We start from the raw sequence: 22,172 nt of genomic DNA on the forward strand, positions 1-22,172 counted from the left end.
ATGACTACTACCCTGTTGTAGGTACACGTTATACTATTGACCATACATGACTACCTTGTCCTGAGAAGACTATATATACGTTGTATGTCTATGTATTCAATCACCAACAAAACCGTGGTATGAATCTGTCAATTTGTCAACATTACGTTACCATAAAACACATGATTGGTCGGTAGTCTGTTGTGAATTTTCAATTTGCAATAGTAACTTCCCAACTTGCCCTATCTGTGATATCCATGTGTCCTATGGCATACAAAAGGTTCCCTCCCGTTTCCACGTGTTCCTTTGTAGGTATGAGTTGCTGTCGGAAATTTACATCGAACTTGAACGAGATCCATATTGATGTCTTCAATTAATATCATAAATACTACCACGCGACAACTTAATTGTATTTATCTACAAGAGATATCCTTAAACGACAATAGAAATGCATTTCTATCAATACCGATATATGACATATCTCCACTGTATACACAGGATGTAATGACTCATTCAAGATACTTCTTGTAATTATTGGAATTTATCTGTTACTCTTGGCGATATAAATCTACCGTTGTCAATTGAAAACAAAAAGAACAACAATATTTATTTTATTAGCAGTAACGTATGTAACACAATTAAAAATGAAAGTAGTGCTAGTCAAAGAATTCCCCAGCCATACAAATGATTTAGCTGTACACTGCAGGATGAGTACTATGATTTTTTTCTGCTTGTGGGCATTGATATATCAGCATATCTTAAGAGTAAAATACTGGACACATAAACACATAATAGACGAGATATTTCGGGATATCAAATTTTATTTCCTTAAATAATAAGAGTAATTTATTTTATCTCCGGATATGTACTAATAGTTTTGATTGACGTATCGTTAAATTATAATCAGAATTAAAGTTAAAATTTCTGTGATTGTAAAGACAGGAGAAGTATGCTTTGGAAATATCTACTGCTTCATATCCTTAAATGGCGCTTAGAATATGGCTAGCGTAATATTCCAGAATCTATTTCATCAACTTTTACTACAGTTTTTCTTCGTTTGATTTATATTGATTTGACAATAATCTTTTTTGTTGCCGGTGGTATATAGATATACATATGATTTAAAAACGGCACCTTAATCGAGAAATTAAAACAAAAATGGAAAAATTGAAAAAAAATTGAGTGTAATATCGTCAGACTAGAAAAATTCTATCTGGAGATGTGTTATCCAACTGGTTGTTTCTAAGATCATACAGCAGAACTTCGTTTGCCTTGAGTCCTCCATGTGTAACGAGTAATCTATGGTTAGACGTTAAACACACACCTTGTGGAAGTGTCACACCGTCTACTGACGTAACAAGTTGACGTATATACTGTCCTGACTTGGAAAAGAAAGACACTCGATTGTTGTAATGATCGGCAACAATGATATTGCCAGAGAAATCCGTACATACACCATACGGGCATTTAAGTTGTCCCTCGCCTTTCCCGCGCTCACCTATTTTTTGTACAAAATTACCTTCCGAATCAAACGCTTTCAGAGAATGATTTCCCGAATCGCAAACAATAATATTATTGTTAGGGGCGACCGTGACGTATCTAGGGCGAACCAGGTCTTGTGTTGGTGATCTGCTGTTGCCGATAGTGGAGATTAACGCACCGTCTGGTTCGTGAGCTGTAAGCAGATTCGATCCTACATCAGTTACAAAAAACTGATCATCTTTACCAAAAGCGATGCCAGAGGGTGCGTTAAAATGTATGTTTTTGATGGGCTTTTTTATTTCTCTATTTTGATAAAACCGCGTAATACATCTACCTTTCCTTGAAGTCACGTGAATGATGTCTTCTGAGTTGACTGCTACAGCCCAAGGCTCAACCATATGACCTGTTTTATACGTAAATGATGACTTTCCACGTTTGTTGAACTGTAGCACACGATTTCCAGCCATATCGACAACAACACTCTTACCACTGCCAATATACAGGACGTCGCTTGCGTCACTAAGGCAACGAGTCTTTTTAATGCAAGAAAATTTCAAAATCACTTCCGGCTCTAGATTGTCTAAATAAAGCTGATTATCAAACGCGAACTGAAGATCTGTTTGTCCTTCCGCAAAGTTCCATAACGACATTTCTTCACTGTCCAAGATACTGTCCGATTCACTGCTATCATCCGTACACACCTCCCCTCCTGCGCCTTCATCAATTTTTGCAATTTCAGTATTGATACCTGACAAAGGGTAACAAATTGAACATTTCCTTTTGAAAATTCTATCTAAAGCTGAAGAAAACCGTGTTTTTACGGAACCTTCCCACTTGGAATTAATTTCTTTCCCTGGTATCGTATTTGGCCTCTCCAATGCAGGTACACTATCTGAAACAAACAAAATAAAAGTTGTATATACAATGTGTAATAAAGATATGAAATTACTTATATCAAACACATTGTCCGTACATAAAATAATTCAAACGTGAAATTTGTGATACTAGGTATTCATGTAAAACTAGCGCTGCCATTTTGTTAAAAAAAAAAATAAACTGCAATTTGGCCCGGAACAGAAAGATCATAGTGTAGCTCGTTAGAGTCTCGGTACTTTTGTCTATCTTATCCGACCAGCGAGAAATCCTTATTTCCAAGGAGACGGTGGATACATAGGAGGTATTAGTAATAATTAGTTGAGTGCTTGAAAAAACAGAACAATTCCGAATTTTCCTTAAATAATTGGTTTTTGTTTTTATTTAAGGTGGTTTTTTCTTTTGCTCGAAATCTGCTCTGTAATTATTGATTTGATATGATCTTATTATCGCAATAGACTTAAGTATCCTAAGACTACACTTATTTGACGGTGGATGTTGCAAGGTTAAAAGACATATCAACTGACGCATTAGGGCAGTTTGCTTGCATTGAACAGCTCAGGTCAATAGAAAGAATTCTTCTCTTTCTGATCTTCACGACAGGGAAGAAGAAAAATGTTAAATACAAAGGGATTCTTCACTTTCTGATCTTCACGACTGGGAGGAAGAAAAATGTTCAATAGAAAGGGATTCTTCACTTTCTGATCTTCACGACTGGGAGGAAGAAAAATGTTCAATAGAAAGGGATTCTTCACTTTCTGATCTTCACGACTGGGAGGAAGAAAAATGTTCAATAGAAAGGAATTCTTCACTTTCTGATCTTCACGACTGGGAGGAAGAAAAATGTTCAATAGAAAGGGATTCTTCACTTTCTGATCTGCACGACTGGGAGGAAGAAAAATGTTAAATACAAAGGGATTCTTCACTTTCTGATCTTCACGACTGGGAGGAAGAAAAATGTTAAATACAAAGGGATTCTTCACTTTCTGATCTTCACGACTGGGAAGAAGTAAAATGTTAAATACAAAGGGATTCTTCACTTTCTGATCTTCACGACTGGGAGGAAGTAAAATGTTCAATAGAAAGGGATTTTTCACTTTCTAATCTTCACGACTGGGAGGAAGAAAAATGTTCAATAGAAAGGGATACTTCACTTTCTGATCTTCACGACTGGGAAGAAGTAAAATGTTAAATACAAAGGGATTCTTCACTTTCTGATCTTCACGACTGGGAAGAAGTAAAATGTTAAATACAAAGGGATTCTTCACTTTCTGATCTTCACGACTGGGAGGAAGTAAAATGTTAAATACAAAGGGATTCTTCACCTTCCGATCCTCACGACAGGGAAGAAGTAAAATGTTCAATAGAAAGGGATTTTTCACTTTCCGATCCTCACGACAGGGAAGAAGTAAAATGTTCAATAGAAAGGGATTTTTCACTTTCTGATCTTCACGACAGGGAGGAAGAAAAATGTTCAATACAAAAGGATTCTTTATTTTCTTATCTTCACTTCTAGTAAAAAGAAAAATGTTCAATGGAAAGGGATTTTTCACTTTCTGATCTTCACTTCTAGTAAAAAGAAAAATGTTCAATAGAAAGGGATTTTTCACTTTCTAGTCTTTAAAGAGGTCCCTAATAAAACATTATTATCTTGTCATTTACGAAGATTTCGAATGTTAGGTTTGTAGCTATGACGGAAATGCGTATTTTCAATTTTCTATAATTGTGATGACCATTGAAGTATTCTTCGATAGAAAAAAAAGAGTTTTGTTGAATTTGATTTTATGTAAATATATATTCAAGAAGAAGAGAAAGGAAACACCGAATAGAAATTAAGTGAAGACAGTGAAGAAGCAATGAAGACAAGTAGATAGTGAAATATTCTGATGTAAGATCTTAACAAATGACCTAGAAGTGTTTGTTCCCCAAGATAAAGTTGAAAATGACACTTTAACGTGTCAAAAGTGACAAATCATGTATAAATCAACCCTAAACTAACCAATTTAAATACATATTATTCATTGTTTATCACAAACACATCAGCTGACTGATGGGAATCTTTGATAGTCACTTCCATTTCACTGTAAACAAGTACTCCCATAAATATTTGAGAGTGAAACAATCGACGCACTAGGTACCAGGTTTACTAACCAAAGGTGTTTACTATTTACTCGTTACAAAGGACATTTATGGCAGTCATAAAATACACATCTCACTATGAGACACTAGACAAATTATCACATTCGTATATATACGTACATGCCTAGCAGCGAAACCTTGCATTTTACATTGAGCTGATGTTTGCTTATATCGGTACACAAAACCGACTTAAACCAGTCAGCTAACAATACCCCAACAAGACTTAAATGATTTATATTGTTCGACAAAACAAATCATCAACACATTCTCAGAATCTCAACATCATTCGACAGAAACGAAACACCAAAACATTCTCAGAAACTCGACATTGTCCGACAAATAAGGACATCCCAACACGACCTGAGAAACTAGACATTGTTCGAAAAATAACGACATCCAAACATTCTCTTAGAGACTCGGCATTGATAACCAAACATACCCTAAGGAACTCAACTTTTCTCAGCGAATAGCGTTACCCCAACACAGTATCAGAAAATCGACGATAACTATAACTTAGCTGATGATACATCAACATCCCCTCAGAAACTCGACATCGCTCGAAATTTCTGCTACAGTCTGAATGTTGGAGATGTCAAAGCTACCTTTTAAATTATTCAAGATCAGTACATTCTGACATTACTTCGTGTTAAGATTGCTGTGTAATTTCACTTTCTTTTTTCTTTGTCTAAGAATCCGTAATGAGAATCTCTAATCACTGTTGACCATCAGTACTTAATATAGTGTTAAACAGTTGTGGATACTAACGTAAAAGTCTTTCTCTTTCATCATATTTACTTACCAACATCGCTATTTTCCCATAATGTATGATCATCATTATTATAATTGTTTGATATCATAATCTCTCCTTATATTGCATTGCGACAATAAACAGCGCATAGGAGACATTACAGAAACTCGAACCTACCTCAACCGCACGGAGAAAATGTGTGAATACATATAGAGAGGAATAGGGTCATTTAGCATTTCGGTTCTTGGTAACGCTTTCCGTTTGGGCTAACATTTTTCAATGAGCAATCAATAAAACAAATTAGGAAAAGTCATCAATCAACCTCAATTGAACTCAATACTAGCTCGATAAAGAATAAGCAGCATTAATATTTCTGATCGATCTTGGTTAGAACAGATCAGCAATAACACCTATACTGACGAAATAACAAAACTAGTGAAATGTGAAGCCTTAGTTTCACCATCGTTATGAAAGATATTGGTAAACACAAATGCTTACGTGTCATATTCTGTATTTGTCATCATTACCGTACAGACTGATTAGGTACATTATATATGACATAATATACAAACGCAAAGACAAAAAACATAACCGGTTGTTTAATATCAAGATGAACCAAACATTAAATGGAAACAGAAGTAAAATCTAAAGGATATGGGGCACGGAAAAAACTTTTTTTCATTTCTCTGTGTAAGTATATAATTTGAGTACTTACATGATCGGAACTTTGTAGCCATTATTAGTTCTCTGATCTGTCAGCTGTGTATGCTATTTCTTGGTCGTGGGTACAACTATTTTCGTGTCTCTCGTCATATGGTGGGTAGCGACCGACTTTAAAGAGACAAGCGATTCCCGTAATGCATTGGAATTCGACAAATTCAAACAATAGATCGTCCTTATGAATACATTACATACTTGATCATGTAATGGAATAACATGAATCTATGGTCATTTTTATCTGTGGTCGTGTGGTGAAGGTCATTTTATCTGTAATCGTGTGCGATAACATGGTAGTTATTCTTTATTCCTAAATGAAGAAATCATATTAAAGTGCAGTGAACCCCAATAGTCAGGCCACAATTGTCAAGATTAAGAATTTTCCACACTGCCGAGTTTAGTAAATCGCCCAATGGAGCTGGATTTATCTCCCTTGATTCATAAACATATTGATAATGCTTTCAGAAAATCTATATAGTATTTACTATCAATGCAGTTATTCATTAACCATTTCATTGTCTAATTATGTTTTATTTTCATAATCAATTATATATCAATTAAATTGTGAAAGTTATTCTAAAACCAATCTAATAACACATGCTTCTGAATATCATATACACTGTGTATTCACATGTGGTTTCACATAATTCGGATACTGGTGTGCCAATGAATAAGACGATATGTGACACAGTTCGGAATGAGCAAACTTAGAGAATGTTCCCTTACACACTAAATAGTAATCCTAACCCAATCAGCAATGATAGTGATAGACGAGTCCTAGAAGGACAAACCAGATGCCTGATACAGTCTATCTTATTATTTGATTATACTCTTAATTTGTGTTGAAAGGTGCCTTCACTTGTGTGCGTTTTGTACAAGCATTGATTATATATGATAAAATTGTAAGTCAAGGATACGATGGACTGTTCTGTATATATCAGTCGCTTACATCGATCTTTTTATCACCAACAGGGACAGCTTTCCCCAAACTTGTATACTAAAGCATGTCAATTTTTATTTTCCTGTAGTATTTTCCATTTGTAGTTAGTTACCGTTCACCCAACCTGTGATGTGTCCATGTTCTAGAGGATTTGATACCTAAGGAATTGTTCCAGTCAACATACAGAGAAATCAAACTTAATTCTAGCATGGCTAATATAATTCCTGAATCGTATATCAACACATCAGGGTTAAGGTCAAGGAAGGTAGGCCGCGAGATGGGACGGGCGTCATAAACTATAATAAGTATTTGTAAGTGATGAATGCTGTAATTGTACAAAAACATACAAGTACATAAAACTTTTAAATACGAATTTAGAATTAGATAGAGTAGAGCCAAATAATGAATTTAACTGCTTCATACCGCTGTTTCTCCTCTCCACCCACCCAACAGACCAGCCAGCGACGCCAAGGGTCATAACCCTGAAACCCAGAACACGACAGAAATTTCCAAAGAACGTCAAGTACCTATCAATCAAATTAAAACGTGTCATGTAGGTTGCGGCAAACTTCGGGAACAAAACGTCAAGCAGCAGTTTCTATTAACTGAGATAAACAACGATGAAAGAAGCTGACCTTGGCATTTGGACTGAAATGAAGATTCAAGGTAATAGATTTTTGTTAGGATACACCTACAAGGAGAAGTGCTGCTCACTGATTACTACTTTACCACTAAAATAACTTCGTCTGGTAACATACTCTAATCTATAAAAAAAATAAACGGCCTGGAGCAGGTGTTTATTACTTAAGTTGCATAAATTATCTAAAAGATTGAATTCACTCACAACTTTATTGATAAATAAACAACTGAAATGGGTTTTACGGCAGGTGATTGGAAATAAGTCACAGAAAATTACAATATACAAAGCGACGGGAAAATATGCTGATATCAGTTACCTCGTGTTTCTGTAAAAAAAATGAAATGATTAAACACCAATCGGGATTCATACCAGGTGGCTCTTTTATCAGTCAACTTTGATATATCACAATATACCTACAATGCAGTAATTCAGACGTTATGTTTGTCTTTTGTGATGTTACCATATTCACAAATTACAATGTTATGGTGATGCGGGAGGAGGACTTTGTTCAGGAGTTATATATTTGATAAGTCAAAAACGATCTATCACTGGAGGATATTTCATTTAAACATGCCGCCTCTCTAGTCCTTCATGGGAAGTTCAAGGTCTTTTTTCGTTCTTACTAATCATACAAAATTTTATCATTTTTATAACCAACCAAGTGATGAAACATCTCTATATGAAAAGATAAACAAGACGATAGTTGTGAGAGGTGTAAGAAAATAGTACCTGCGGAGAAGTTACAACAATGGTTGTGAGAAATGTAAGATATAGTGACTACAGAGAAGTTACAACAATGGTTGTGAGAGATGTAAGATAATAGTGACTGAGGAGAAGTTACAACAATGGATGTGAGAGATGTAAGATATAGTGACGGAGGAGAAGTTACAACAATGGTTGTGAGAGATGTAAGGTAACAGTGACTAAGGAGAAGTTACAACAATGGTTGTGAGAGATGTAAGATATAGTGACTATGGAGAAGTTACAACAATGGTTGTGAGAGATGTAAAATATAGCGACTGAGGAGATGTTACAACAATGGTTGTGAGAGATGTAAGATATAGTGACTGAGGAGAAGTTACAACAATGGTTGTAAGAGATGTAAGGTAACAGTGACTACGGAGAAGTTACAACAATGGTTGTGAGAGATGTAAGATATAGTGACTATGGAGAAGTTACAACAATGGTTGTGAGAGGTGTAAGATAATAGTGACTACGGAGATGTTACAACAATGGTTGTGAGAGATGTAAGATAACAGTGACTGAGGAGAAGTTACAACAATGGTTGTGAGAGATGTAAGATAACAGTGACTGAGGAGAAGTTACAACAATGGTTGTGAGAGATGTAAAATATAGCGACTGAGGAGATGTTACAACAATGGTTGTGAGAGATGTAAAATATAGCGACTACAGAGAAGTTACAACAATGGTTGTGAGAGATGTAAGATAATAGTGACTGAGGAGAAGTTACAACAATGGATGTGAGAGATGTAAGATATAGTGACGGAGGAGAAGTTACAACAATGGTTGTGAGAGATGTAAGGTAACAGTGACTAAGGAGAAGTTACAACAATGGTTGTGAGAGATGTAAAATATAGCGACTGAGGAGATGTTACAACAATGGTTGTGAGAGATGTAAGATATAGTGACTGAGGAGATGTTACAACAATGGTTGTGAGAGATGTAAGATATAGTGACTACTGAGGAGAAGTTACAACAATGGTTGTGAGAGATGTAAGATATAGTGACTATGGAGAAGTTACAACAATGGTTGTGAGAGGTGTAAGATAATAGTGACTACGGAGAAGTTACAACAATGGTTGTGAGAGATGTAAGATATAGTGACTGAGGAGAAGTTACAACAATGGTTGTGAGAGATGTAAGATAACAGTGACTGAGGAGAAGTTACAACAATGGTTGTGAGAGATGTAAAATATAGCGACTGAGGAGATGTTACAACAATGGTTGTGAGAGATGTAAAATATAGCGACTGAGGAGATGTTACAATAATGGTTGTGAGAGATGTAAGATATAGTGACTGAGGAGAAGTTACAACAATGGTTGTAAGAGATGTAAGGTAACAGTGACTACGGAGAAGTTACAACAATGGTTGTAAGAGATGTAAGGTAACAGTGACTGAGGAGAAGTTACAACAATGGTTGTGAGAGATGTAAGATAATAGTGACTATGGAGAAGTTACAACAATGAGAGAGTGACTATGAGGAGAAGTTACAACAATGGTTGTAAGAGATGTAAGGTAACAGTGACTGAGGAGATGTTACAACAATGGATGTGAGAGATGTAAGATAATAGTGACTGAGGAGAAGTTACAACAATGGTTGTGAGAGATGTGAGGTAACAGTGACTACGGAGAAGTTACAACAATGGTTGGGAGAGATGACTGAGGAGAAGTTACAACAATGGTTGTGAGAGATGTAAGGTAACAGTGACTGAGGAGAAGTTACAACAATGGTTGTGAGAGATGTAAGATATAGTGACTGAGGAGAAGTTACAACAATGGTTGTAAGAGATGTGAGGTAACAGTGACTGAGGAGAAGTTACAACAATGGTTGTAAGAGATGTGAGGTAACAGTGACTGAGGAGAAGTTACAACAATGGTTGTAAGAGATATAAGGTAACAGTTACTTCTGCTTTTTTATAATTATTAGCATCGTTGTTCTATATCGATATGAGGTCCGAGGTGTTTGATACTGGTTGTCATGCATGGTAATATTTAAAAACCTAACCGGATATTTATATTTCAGACCAAAAGTGAATTAAAACATGGATAACTCGGAATTATATTTGTGTTCAAACATCGGGTAAATTGAATGCACTGAATAGATGTTCAAAAAATCTAAATGTAAGGAATGCATTAATATATAAGGGTAACTTGAATATATGTTTACTCAACAGTTTTGGTCTAAGATGTATAGATTTAGAGATATAAAACTTTCTCGGTTAGAGTTTATATATATATATAAGGCGATGTTCTGTCTACCAAACTTGTTCCGGAGAAACTTCCCTTGAATTTGCGCATTTGCCATGTTGGTGGTTGCTAGGGAATATGTGACAAATCTTGGATCTGCACTTCCTTATAAACTTACAAAGTACACAGCTTGGACAATCTCACTTGTTTAATCGCCACAGGATCAAGTAAGTGACAGACATTTATGTTATGAAATATATTCTCTTTTAATTATTATCCGACAAAGAATAAAGATTATTAATGATAATTGTTGACTATATACTCACTACCAATATGGTCAGTTGATGGACCCAAGCCATCAAGGATTAAGATCGTTATTAACATCTAGAATTATGGATCCTAGCTATGTTACCAATTATAATAATATAAGAAAACTTGAAAAAGTTATAAATAATCATATATATGTATTTACACTATTTAATATAATATCATAAATATGTATTTTAGGACTAAACTTGGAGTAAATATTCTATTGAAGTCTGTGTTATATATATATATATGCTACTGTTGGACAATACAGATAAGACACAGGTAATGTGGGAGAACACAGGTAAAAACCAGGTTAAGTATGTATGATACAGACTAAAACTGCTATCATCACTATACTGCCTGTATGGTTTTTTTTAAGTGGGAGAAAGGAGAACACACCAAATGAACGGCATTAGAAAGATTTAATTAAGATAAAATGAATATTGAATTAATTTACCTTAATATTAAACACATACTATATTTAACACATCAAATCACACTCCAACAACTATGATATTTAAAATCAAACTTACAGCGGCCATTATTAAAAGAAAATGTTAAATGGATAAATGCATTGCTGATTATCAGTGATCTACTAGTACACTTATAAAACACGCTCTATGTGTTCTATATTTAGGAATCCTCTAATACCATTGCTTCTAGAATCAGTACATGTTAATGGCATTTACAGAACATCCACATGTAGGTTTCAAAAGATATCTTGAGTTTATCATTTATAAGAGATATATTTATGTAACCTGGATATTGTTCATGATTATGATGTTATCAACATTACAATGGATTGAGCAATAGTGGTGGGATATTACCATATATGTCTTTAAATGTGTTTCAATATTTATCAACTTAGACACTTATGTCTAACACGTAACATCACTTTGAGTCACGGTCTTCACGGAAATGGTCTCAGTTATGCCCAGAAGACGAAGGGTTGCAGCCACTGCCCCAAGAGAGTCAAAAGAGAAGATGCTAGGCCCTTCAGAGCAACGGGCAGCCAAGTCAAGGAAGGGTCTAAGAAGCAAGGGGACAGTTAGTTGGGTCTATAGTGGAACAAAGGCTAGCGATACAGCAGTGGTACAAGAGGTAATGGGCCGTGTGCAGTTGCCAGTTATAGATAATCTGTCTTCAGGTAATGCAAGTATCCCTGAGGCAGGATTATCCGACCAGGCTGGTAGTACAGAAAGGGACTTGCCTGTAGCAACAGCGAATGGAGATGAAAGCCTCGTCTTGGCAATCCCCGTCACATCAGACGAAAGTAAGTCAATATATGTATTAAGTTGACCTGAATACAAAAATGACACTGACCACACATAACTTGATATTGATTATACATAACATAATACTAACCATACATAACTTGATACTGACCATACATAACATGATACTGACCATATATAACTTGATACTGACCATACATAACATGATACTGACCATATATAACTTGATACTGACCATACATAACATGATACTGACCATACATAACTTGATACTGATCATACATAACATGATACTGACCATACATAACTTGATACTGACCATACATAACTTGATACTGACCATACATAACTTGATACTGAACATACATAACTTGATACTGAACATACATAACTTGATACTGACCATATATAACTTGATACTGACCATACATAACATGATACTGACCATACATAACTTGATACTGACCATACATAACATGATACTGACCATACATAACTTGATACTGACCATACATAACTTGATACTGACCATACATAACTTGATACTGACCATACATAGCATGATACTGAGCATACATAATTTGGCACTGTCACTTGAGTTTATGGTACCTGACAAAACCAGACAAGACATATTGGAGAATGATTATGTTGAATTTTCAACTTTATTGTTCAAAGTGAACGATAACACCACACAGTTTTAGGTAAGAATACAGTGAAATGGGCTTGGACTGGCTGCACATACAAAATCTAAATATAAACTCATAAATATTTATCAATGTAACCAAGCATATGACACATTTGTGTCAATATTGTGTACTGAATTACCAGAAAAAAACTTCAACACCTCTTCAAGCATGGCCACACTATTTTCCTGATAAACCAGACTTATGGGTTTAAGTTTTATGATGCAAATTTGAGAAAACAGTGTCGAATCCAACCAGTAAATTGGGCCAACATTCACAACGAATTATCTTTGGGAACGACGGGAAATGTTCCCGTTAACAGTGCAAATTAAAGCATGAATACACTTCCTGTGACAAGAAGCACCCAACAAAAATGCTTCACAGCCCTTATAGGTGTCCAAGCGCAACCTAATAGCCTCCCAATTTCAAGCACCGCCCATAGCAAAACATCTCAATAAGTCAGTATTTGCTACAAGGGTTCATTAAAGAATTTTATTTAGGTAGTAATGGGAGAATAGAGCCGCGGTCATTTCTTGTCACATGTCTGCTCTTATTAGTCCTGCTACTGTCGCAGAAAAAAAAATCCAAAAGAAAATAAGACTTGATCGTAAAGCTGGTTCTTTTCAAATTAATCCATTTCCAGATTTGATTTTGTCACTATTAGGTTTAGTTCCCTAAAAAGCAGCTGGCAAATTTAGACTGATTCACGATCCTTCTTATCCGGATGAAACATCGGTTAATAATCTTATACAAAACCATTGATAACGCATTTGCTTTAGTTCGAAACTTTTGGTCATCACTGCTTACTTGCAAACGCAGACATAGAGGACGCTTCCCGGCTGATGCCTATACAATCATCCAATTACAAAATCTTATGATCTATATGGCAAGGTCAGTATTACTATGATAACTGCTTGAAAATGGGATACTCCTCATTTTTCGAAAACCTCAGCACATCCTTCAGAGGATTTTGTCTCAGCATCTCAAAGCAAAAGGAATGTCTCATCTCCTGGATGATTTTGTTTCTGTGGGACCTCCGGCTTCCAACTCATGTCAATGTGACTTGAAGAATTCCTCGGAACACGCCAAAAATTTGGGCATTCGTATCAAACATGACAAAACTGTGAGACATTTAAAAATTATTACAATACATGATATTGAGTTTGACTCCATAAATATGTTTGCCAGTCTTCCCAAGGATAAGCTTCAAAAGATGTTGGTATGCTTCATTGTAAATTACCTAAAGCACAAATTTCGCGTCCTATTGAATGATATACCAGCTTTGACAGGATTTTGCTTGTACTGTCATAGTATCAGGTAAGAGCTTTCCACCGACGGCTTACAGACCTTACTGTCAGCAACATCATTCCATTCTATTAAACAATAAGGATCGGGCCGGTATATTAGCTTTGTTGTCCATAATTGTAAATCCTGCTTTTTAATTGAAGAGACATAAATAGTATTTAAGATATCCTACATATTAAATAGTATTGCCTGTAAGTCAATGAATGTCACCATTATGAAATTAAAGAAGTTGATTCATCCTGACGTACTTGATACACAGTGGGTATTTTATCGGATCTTACTTGTTATATTTAACTGCGTTAATAATTATTGTGTTGATAAAGGAAACATAATGATACAAAGTTTTATTGTACAATCCGTCCAGGTAGACGTTAATTGAAAACAAAGAGATTCATTTCATAATACAGGTAACTAAACACACACCTGTAAAAGTTACCTGAAAGGCGAAGGGCGATAACACTGTCATGATTAAATTAAATACATCCAATGGTACAGCTAAACGAATACCACACGAACTTATTGTAACAATTAAGAGATGCTAAACAGGTTACGTTCCGAATAAACTGTTGATCAAACTTAAAAGGATACATCAAGATGATGACTCTAAGAAATACCTCAGATAGAAAATGTGATCGTGACTTAGAAATGTTAAAGTAGGGTAGCATTATGGCCTATAGATATTCACTGTATTAAAACAATAATTTAACCATGGAATTCCGGTATACACGTTAAACACAGTAAATATTGAAACTTTAAGTATTTACATTCACTTGAACATAACTTCAGATGTCACGAAAAACCATTTATTCACAGTAATTGTATGACTCAATTCCAAAGATATGGAAAATCATGACTTCACAGGAGAATATATGTATGATGAATCTGCAGGTCAGACAAATGGTTGATTCCTAGTAGTTATTCGTTTCAGCTTCTATAATTACTAAAGCCGAAATGTAGTGGAAATTTACCATTTTTCATATCGCATCGTCGCATCATCTGCTTATCTCGATCACTAACTTCACTATGACGATTTCTTTTCATCCATCGTAAATTACGATAGAACTCGGTCTCGTGAAGATTATTTAAGAATTAAAACGTTGTCTTAGAGAAGTTTCATTTTTATCAAAACTGCCTAAAACACCGTGATAAGCACACGTGTTATCTAAGTTGGTGATTGTATGGTTCACAATGTATACATGATTTTGACCTTCTAAAGTAATCAGGTTACGAACAACTTTATTGGATTATGTGACTCGTGCATCTATCAATGTACATAAATGTAGATTTTGACATTTCGTTTTGTTTGGATTTTTCTCGGTCGCCTTTTAGGTTCCAGAAGTCCTACGAGGACGAAATGACTAAACAGCTAAATGTTGAGTTCAATTAATTGTTTTGCTCTACTAAATCTTATTCTAAGTTCTGAATTAAAATCTTTATTTACATGTGTGTCATTCGTCGTTTTAAGATTACTTTTGTTAATATACACCTTGCCTTCATTTCAGAACGTGACATTACTTATTTGTATTGAACATGATCTTTATTGCGGGTGTCGTCGATGAAGCAGAAGACGCTTACTCCTTCGGAATACCTGGTCTTATTATTGTATCTATATTTCTTTTAGAGATTTGTCGCTGTACTGCCTCTATATTTCTGATAGAAGTTTGTTCTTGCAACGTGTCTATATTTCTAAAACACATACGTGTTATTATAGTGTTACGATCCTAAAATTCTAAAGATTCGTTTCTGTAATGTCTCTATATCTTGAAATATTGATTTTCAGTATATATATTTGTAAGACACGCCTCTTGCTGTAATGTCTCTATATCTATAAAAGACAGACTTGTTGCTGTAATGTCTCTATATTTATAAAAGATAGGCTTGTTTTTGTAATGTCTCTATATTTATAAAAGACAGATTTGTTTTTGTACTGTTACGATCCCAAAATTCTAAAGATTCGTTTCTGTAATGTCTCTATATCTTGAAATATTGATTTTCAGTATATATATTTTTAAGTCATGCCTGTTGCTGTAATGTCACTATATCTTAAAAGATAAACTTGTTGCTGTAATGTCTCTATATTTATAAAAGATAGACTTGTAATTTCACTGTACTTATAAAAGACACGCCTTTTGCTGTAAATGTCTCTATATTTATAAAAGATAGACTTGTTGTTGTAATGTCTATATTTATAAAAGATAGACTTGTTTTTGTAATGTCTCTATATTTATAAAAGATAGACTTGATGAATGTCTCTATATCTATAAAAGACACGCCTGTTGCTGTAATGTCTATATTTATAAAAGATAGACTTGTTTTTGTAATGTCTCTATATCTATAAAAGACACGCCTGTTGGTGTTATGTCCCTAAATCTTTCAAGAATCCTGAAAAAGTGCTTTAACATCTACTCCCACTATATAAACAGCGGTCAATCGAACTAGGTAATGTCAATGAGAACAAAGTATATACAGAAACGGAAACAACAAGCATGTTATGAGATTGTCAGTTGACGAATTCTTGCTCGAAAAAATGTCACATTTCGAACAGGCCCTATCGAATCAACTGCTACATGAAAACATCATATGTTGGGGAAATTAACAACAAGGAAATTGAAATCATTTAGCTTACCATACAGCTAGGTGGAAAACTGCCCATGTTGGTTTCGTTGCAGCAATGAATCTCTTATTTGAAGACAAGACGCCATCAAAGACCTTGAAGTGAAATTAAAGGACTTTGCATGGTCTCTGTGACCTAGTTTATAAGCTCTTCAATAGTCTATTGGGAGATCTTACCACCAAACTCGGTACCAGAAACTCGACATTTTTCATGAGATCGTCCTCCACATACATTTCTGTTTCTGTAGATGCATTTTTTACTGAAATACGCCTCAGTGTAGTTCACAATACATTGTTCCACTGTTCGCCTTTCTAGGAAAAGACAGCTTTCATAACAACAGAATGAAGGTATTTGTTCAGTTTAGAATCGGATATGGTTGTGATGTATCCCAATAGTACCGAGAACGTTCTCGTTTAATATTTTTGACAAAAGTAACTGTGATATTAATTTTGACTCCTGACTTTGAATTTCTTTACGACATTGAAGCAAATGTTGATATGATTCTTGATCTTGAAGAAACATGCTGGGAACTCCGTATGGATATCAAAGTACAAAAGGGGGTCGCAATATATCACAATGAAGCTTTGTCTCGGATGACCTAAAACGGTAATTTTGGCAGATTTCAAAGTCAAAATTGGAGACAAAATCTGACAATGGCAGCCATTTTGCTGTGGGTCAGCCTTTGATCGTGGAAGTTTTCCCTATAATTTTGTTAAACTGTTTAAGGTATTATAGAAATGAAGTAGAAAATGGCAAATGTATACGGGCGCACGAAGGACGACGTACGGACAACGGACGACGAATGCCTCCGCACAAACGGCGATCGCTATGGTAATGTAGTAGCAGCTTTGGAAATAAATCCAGAGGTAGACAGTAATTCATGTCTGAAGTTCTTTATTTGGTCAAACTCGATTCAATCTGTACATAGACTTCAGTTGCGTTACGCATTGGCATTTTAAGATTTGCCCTCTTGGTTTACAACCTCAGACAAAGCACATTTAACAGCTCACCTTTTGACGTGAAAGATTTCTGCATAATTTCGTTAAAATTGGATAAATGGTTTTAACAAAAGGGCCATGGCCCTTAACGGTCATTTGACCGTCAACGAATGGATGGAAAAATCACAGAATATGCCGAGGCTTGTCTAACAAATTCGATGAATTTAAATTTTGGACATTCCTGGAAAGTACCTGGTAGGTTCTGTGCATAAAAAGCAATTGCACAATCATGTTTCAAAATGACTTCTTGGTTACCATGTTGAAGTTTTGATCAGATTGCAAAACAACAACAAATCATCTCTTTCCTTTCTTTACAAAAATTATTTTTCTCATTTGTGTGAATGAAACATGTGAGGAAATTCAAACTATTTGTTCAGAATAAGATTTGGCAAGGACAAGCTCAGGATCACTTCATCCATGTTCGATATCATATCCACTCTCTGATAATGTTTCAGGCCAATTTTGGTTGAAATATACATAGGCATTGAGAAGGAGTTTTGAAGCAAAATATTGTCTAACTTCTACTTTGGGGCCACGCCCCATTTTCCTAGGGGTCGAATCACTTTTCTAAATTTAAGAAATGATTTCCCACTCTCTTTGATGTTTCAAAGCAAATTCGGTTGAATTAAATTCAAGCATTAAGGAAGAGTTGTATTTTGGGGTCAATTTATCAAACATTTTTAATCTAAGAAATGATAACCCACATGTAATAATGTTTCACACCAAATGTGGTTGAAATATCCCAAGGCATTAAGAAGGAGTAGCGTTTTAAAGGAAAATATTGCCTAATTTCACATTTTCAGACCAGACCCCAAGTCCCTAGGATCGTATCAACTTTCTGAACATAAGAATTATATGCCAACCCCTGCTGATGTTACAAACAAAATCTGGGTGAAATATATTTTTAAGCAAAATATTGTCTAACAGGGCCCCATCCCTAGGTCCTAGGAATCAAAATTCTGAATTTAAGAAATGATCAGCCATCCCCAATGATGTTTCGAATCAAATTTGGTTGAAATCTGCCGAGGTGTTAAGTAGGAGTAGTGGTTTAAAGAAAACGTATACAGACGGCGAACGGCGGACGATGCACGATAGCAACAGGTTACCTTGACCCTTTGGGTAAGATGACCTAAAAACGATGTCAATAATGTCAATTGTATACAGAGGCCATTTTATACATCGGCTCTCGACTTTTCTCAAAATAACAATACTGTACAACCTCAGCCAAAACCGTTCTTTAACAAGTATTGAAAAATACCCCCTCTGAACGCAAAAAAGTATGCCACAAAGACGACATTTGTCACAAATTGCATATTTAATTTGATCGCTATGAGCCAATTTGTAACAACATGAGGTATGACTCTGGTACAAAGTTTAAATTGAAGCAAGTTTTAAAGGCAAATATAAAATAATTTCTATGCAGTTGTTGGAGAACAGATCTTATAGATCCGTAATGAGCATCGGCACAAACATATAAATATTCAGTATCTGCAATAGAGACAATTTGAAGAATTTGGACAATACTTTACAACATAGGGATGCAAAGCAAATCTGTCCATATAATATCATGGACCAATAACCCATTCGTATCTTACCTTTCTTTAGTATTTGTACACATTTGTTTTTTGTTTTCATTGTTTTGCTCCTGGAAATGAAAATACAGATTCAGTAATGCAAGTGTTGCTGTCAAATAGTAACACAAAATAATTTACAATGGATTATTAATTGAAAAACTTATATACATATATACACATATATAAATATATACAGATATTTCATAGAAACCCTTTCCAAAATCATGAACTTTAATCAAGCCAAAAGCGAGCCCCTGGTTAATTGCATTACATAACACTATATAGATACCCACACTATAGATAAAAGTGTTTTGACATGATACCCACACTACAGATATAGGGGCCATGACATGATACCCACACTACAGACATAGGGGACATGACATGATACCCACACTACAAATATAAGTGTCATGACATGTTCCCCTAAATACAGGTTTGTCATTTATGAAGGTCAGGGAACATAACTCTGTAAAACATAAATCATTTACTATGATCAACATTTCATATGTTGAAGAGTAAATGAGAGAAACCCAAATTGGAATAATGGAATTATAGTTAAGTCAACATGTCCAAGCCATTTCATGGCAGAGTAGAAAATTCACAACAACATCTGTTAAGCAAAAGATGATTTATAAACAAGGCATTCAGTATACTTTCAAATATACACAGTTATATATACAAAGATATAAATATAAATATCAAGGAATTTTATTTCAAGGAAAAATACTTGGGCATTCTTATGTCCTTTTAAATGATTGCTTTGGCTCAGTTACATCAATGATATCCATTTAATGGACAATACAAAATAAAAGTCAAAGTTTACTATTCTATACAATCATAATCCATGTGATACCTTGTTCATTCAATAAAAGTATTTTAAAAATTGTAAAAACCTCTTGTAATCAACCGAAAAAGTTTGTAGAAGAAAATATGCAGCAAAAATATTATCCACAATCTCTCAAGCTAAAAAGAAACAAATTCTGAGACAGAAACCAACTATACATCAATGATTTAAAGACAGCATCAACACTATTCTTAAATCGAGCTACAGCCAAGGATATTGGAATTTAATTCAACAGTATATAAGATATACCAGACATGGAATGTATCAATAGTTTTAACAATAACTAGGGACTCTGATGGGTATGGAATATTGAGAAACAGAAGCTGGAAGAAGCTGCATACAAGAAGTACTCATTTAAAGTTTATCCCAGTTTTCATTGCTTCATTTTGGAAATTTTGAATCAACCGAATCCATTTCTTCTTACTTTCAGTAGGAGAAAGAAAGTGCATAAAAATAAAGACTAGAACTTTCATGAAGCTGATAATTTGTTGAGCTGGCAAATCGGACGGACATGAAAGAAATATGAGAGAGAAACAAATTCTGATAACAAAAGCGTTGAAATACAACATAAACTCACTTGTACCTCATAAACTCAATAGTACCACATAAACTCAATAGTACCACATAAACTCAACAATACCACATAAACTCAATAGTACCTCATAAACTCAATAGTACCACATAAACTCAATAGTACCACATAAACTCAATAGTACCACATAAACTCAATAGTACCACATGTGTACCACATAAACTCAATAGTACCACATGTGTACAACATAAACTCAATAGTACCACATGTGTACCACATGGACTCAATAGTACCACATGGACTCAATAGTACCACATAAACTCAACAATACCACATAAACTCAATAGTACCTCATAAACTCAATAGTACCACATAAACTCAACAATACTACATAAACTCAATAGTACTTCATAAACTCAATAGCACAACATAAACTCAATAGTACCATATAAACTCAATAGTACCACATGTGTACCACATGGACTCAATAGTACCACATAAACTCAACAATACCACATAAACTCAATAGTACCTCATAAACTCAATAGTACCACATAAACTCAATAGCACCACATAAACTCAACAATACCACATAAACTCAATAGTACCACATAAACTCAATAGTACCACATGTGTACCACATAAACTCAATAGTACCACATGGACTCAATAGTACCACATGTGTACCACATGGACTCAATAGTACCACATGTGTACCACATCAACTCAAAAGTACCACATAAACACAATAGTACCACATGTGTATCACAAGAACTCAGTAGTACCACATGTGTACCACATGGACTCAATAGTACCACATTGACTCCATACCAATTTTAGTTATGTCTACAACATGAACTCATTAATTATTGTAGTTATGTCTACAACATGAACTCATTAATTATTGTAGTTATGTCTACAACATGAACTCATTAATTATTGTAGTTATGTCTACAACATGAGCTCATTAATTACTGTAGTTATGTCTACAACATGAGCTCATTAACTACTGTACTTATGTCTACAACATGAACTCATTAATTATTGTAGTTATGTCTACAACATGAACTCATTAATTATTGTAGTTATGTCTACAACATGAACTCATTAATTATTGTAGTTATGTCTACAACATGAACTCATTAATTATTGTAGTTATGTCTACAACATGAACTCATTAACTACTGTAGTTATGTCTACAACATGGGCTCATTAACTACTGTAGTTATGTCTACAACATGAACTCATTAATTACTGTACTTATGTCTACAACATGAACTCATTAATTATTGTAGTTATGTCTACAACATGAGCTCATTAATTACTGTACTTATGTCTACAACATGAACTCGTTAATTACTGTAGTTATGTCTACAACATGAGCTCATTAATTATTGTAGTTATGTCTACAACATGAACTCATTAATTATTGTAGTTATGTCTACAACATGAACTCATTAACTACTGTACTTATGTCTACAACATGAATTCATTAATTATTGTAGTTATGTCTACAACATGAACTCATTAATTATTGTAGTTAATTATTGTAGTTATGTCTACAACATGAACTCATTAATTACTGTAGTTATGTCTACAACATGAACTCATTAATTATTGTAGTTATG

The 22,172-nt window shown here is 34.6% G+C and overlaps 1 protein-coding gene across 1 annotated transcript; it reads right to left on the minus strand.

Moving 5' to 3' along the window:
• Positions 1 to 1,172: 1,172 nt before the first annotated feature.
• Positions 1,173 to 5,958, minus strand: LOC132558828 (tripartite motif-containing protein 3-like). The gene is made up of 2 exons (XM_060223438.1): positions 5,937 to 5,958; positions 1,173 to 2,353 (listed from the first exon to the last, which is right to left on the minus strand). The coding sequence occupies exons 1-2, from the start codon at positions 5,956 to 5,958 to the stop codon at positions 1,173 to 1,175; spliced, it is 1,203 nt and encodes a 400-aa protein (XP_060079421.1).
• Positions 5,959 to 22,172: the final 16,214 nt, after the last annotated feature.

This window comes from Ylistrum balloti, unplaced genomic scaffold, assembly GCF_031769215.1.
Source record: "Ylistrum balloti isolate Yb309-2 unplaced genomic scaffold, AGI_CSIRO_Ybal_v1 Utg370828, whole genome shotgun sequence".
In the NCBI taxonomy this organism is placed as follows: domain Eukaryota; kingdom Metazoa; phylum Mollusca; class Bivalvia; order Pectinida; family Pectinidae; genus Ylistrum; species Ylistrum balloti.

What these genes read in the sequence shown, in the direction of transcription:
- LOC132558828 (XM_060223438.1), bottom strand. Translation starts at nt 5,958, where the DNA reads ATGGCTACAAAGTTCCGATCAT. An exon ending in GGCTACAAAGTTCCGATCAT is followed by an intron (nt 2,354 to 5,936) that starts GTAAGTACTCAA and finishes TGTTTGTTTCAG; the next exon opens with ATAGTGTACCTGCATTGGAG.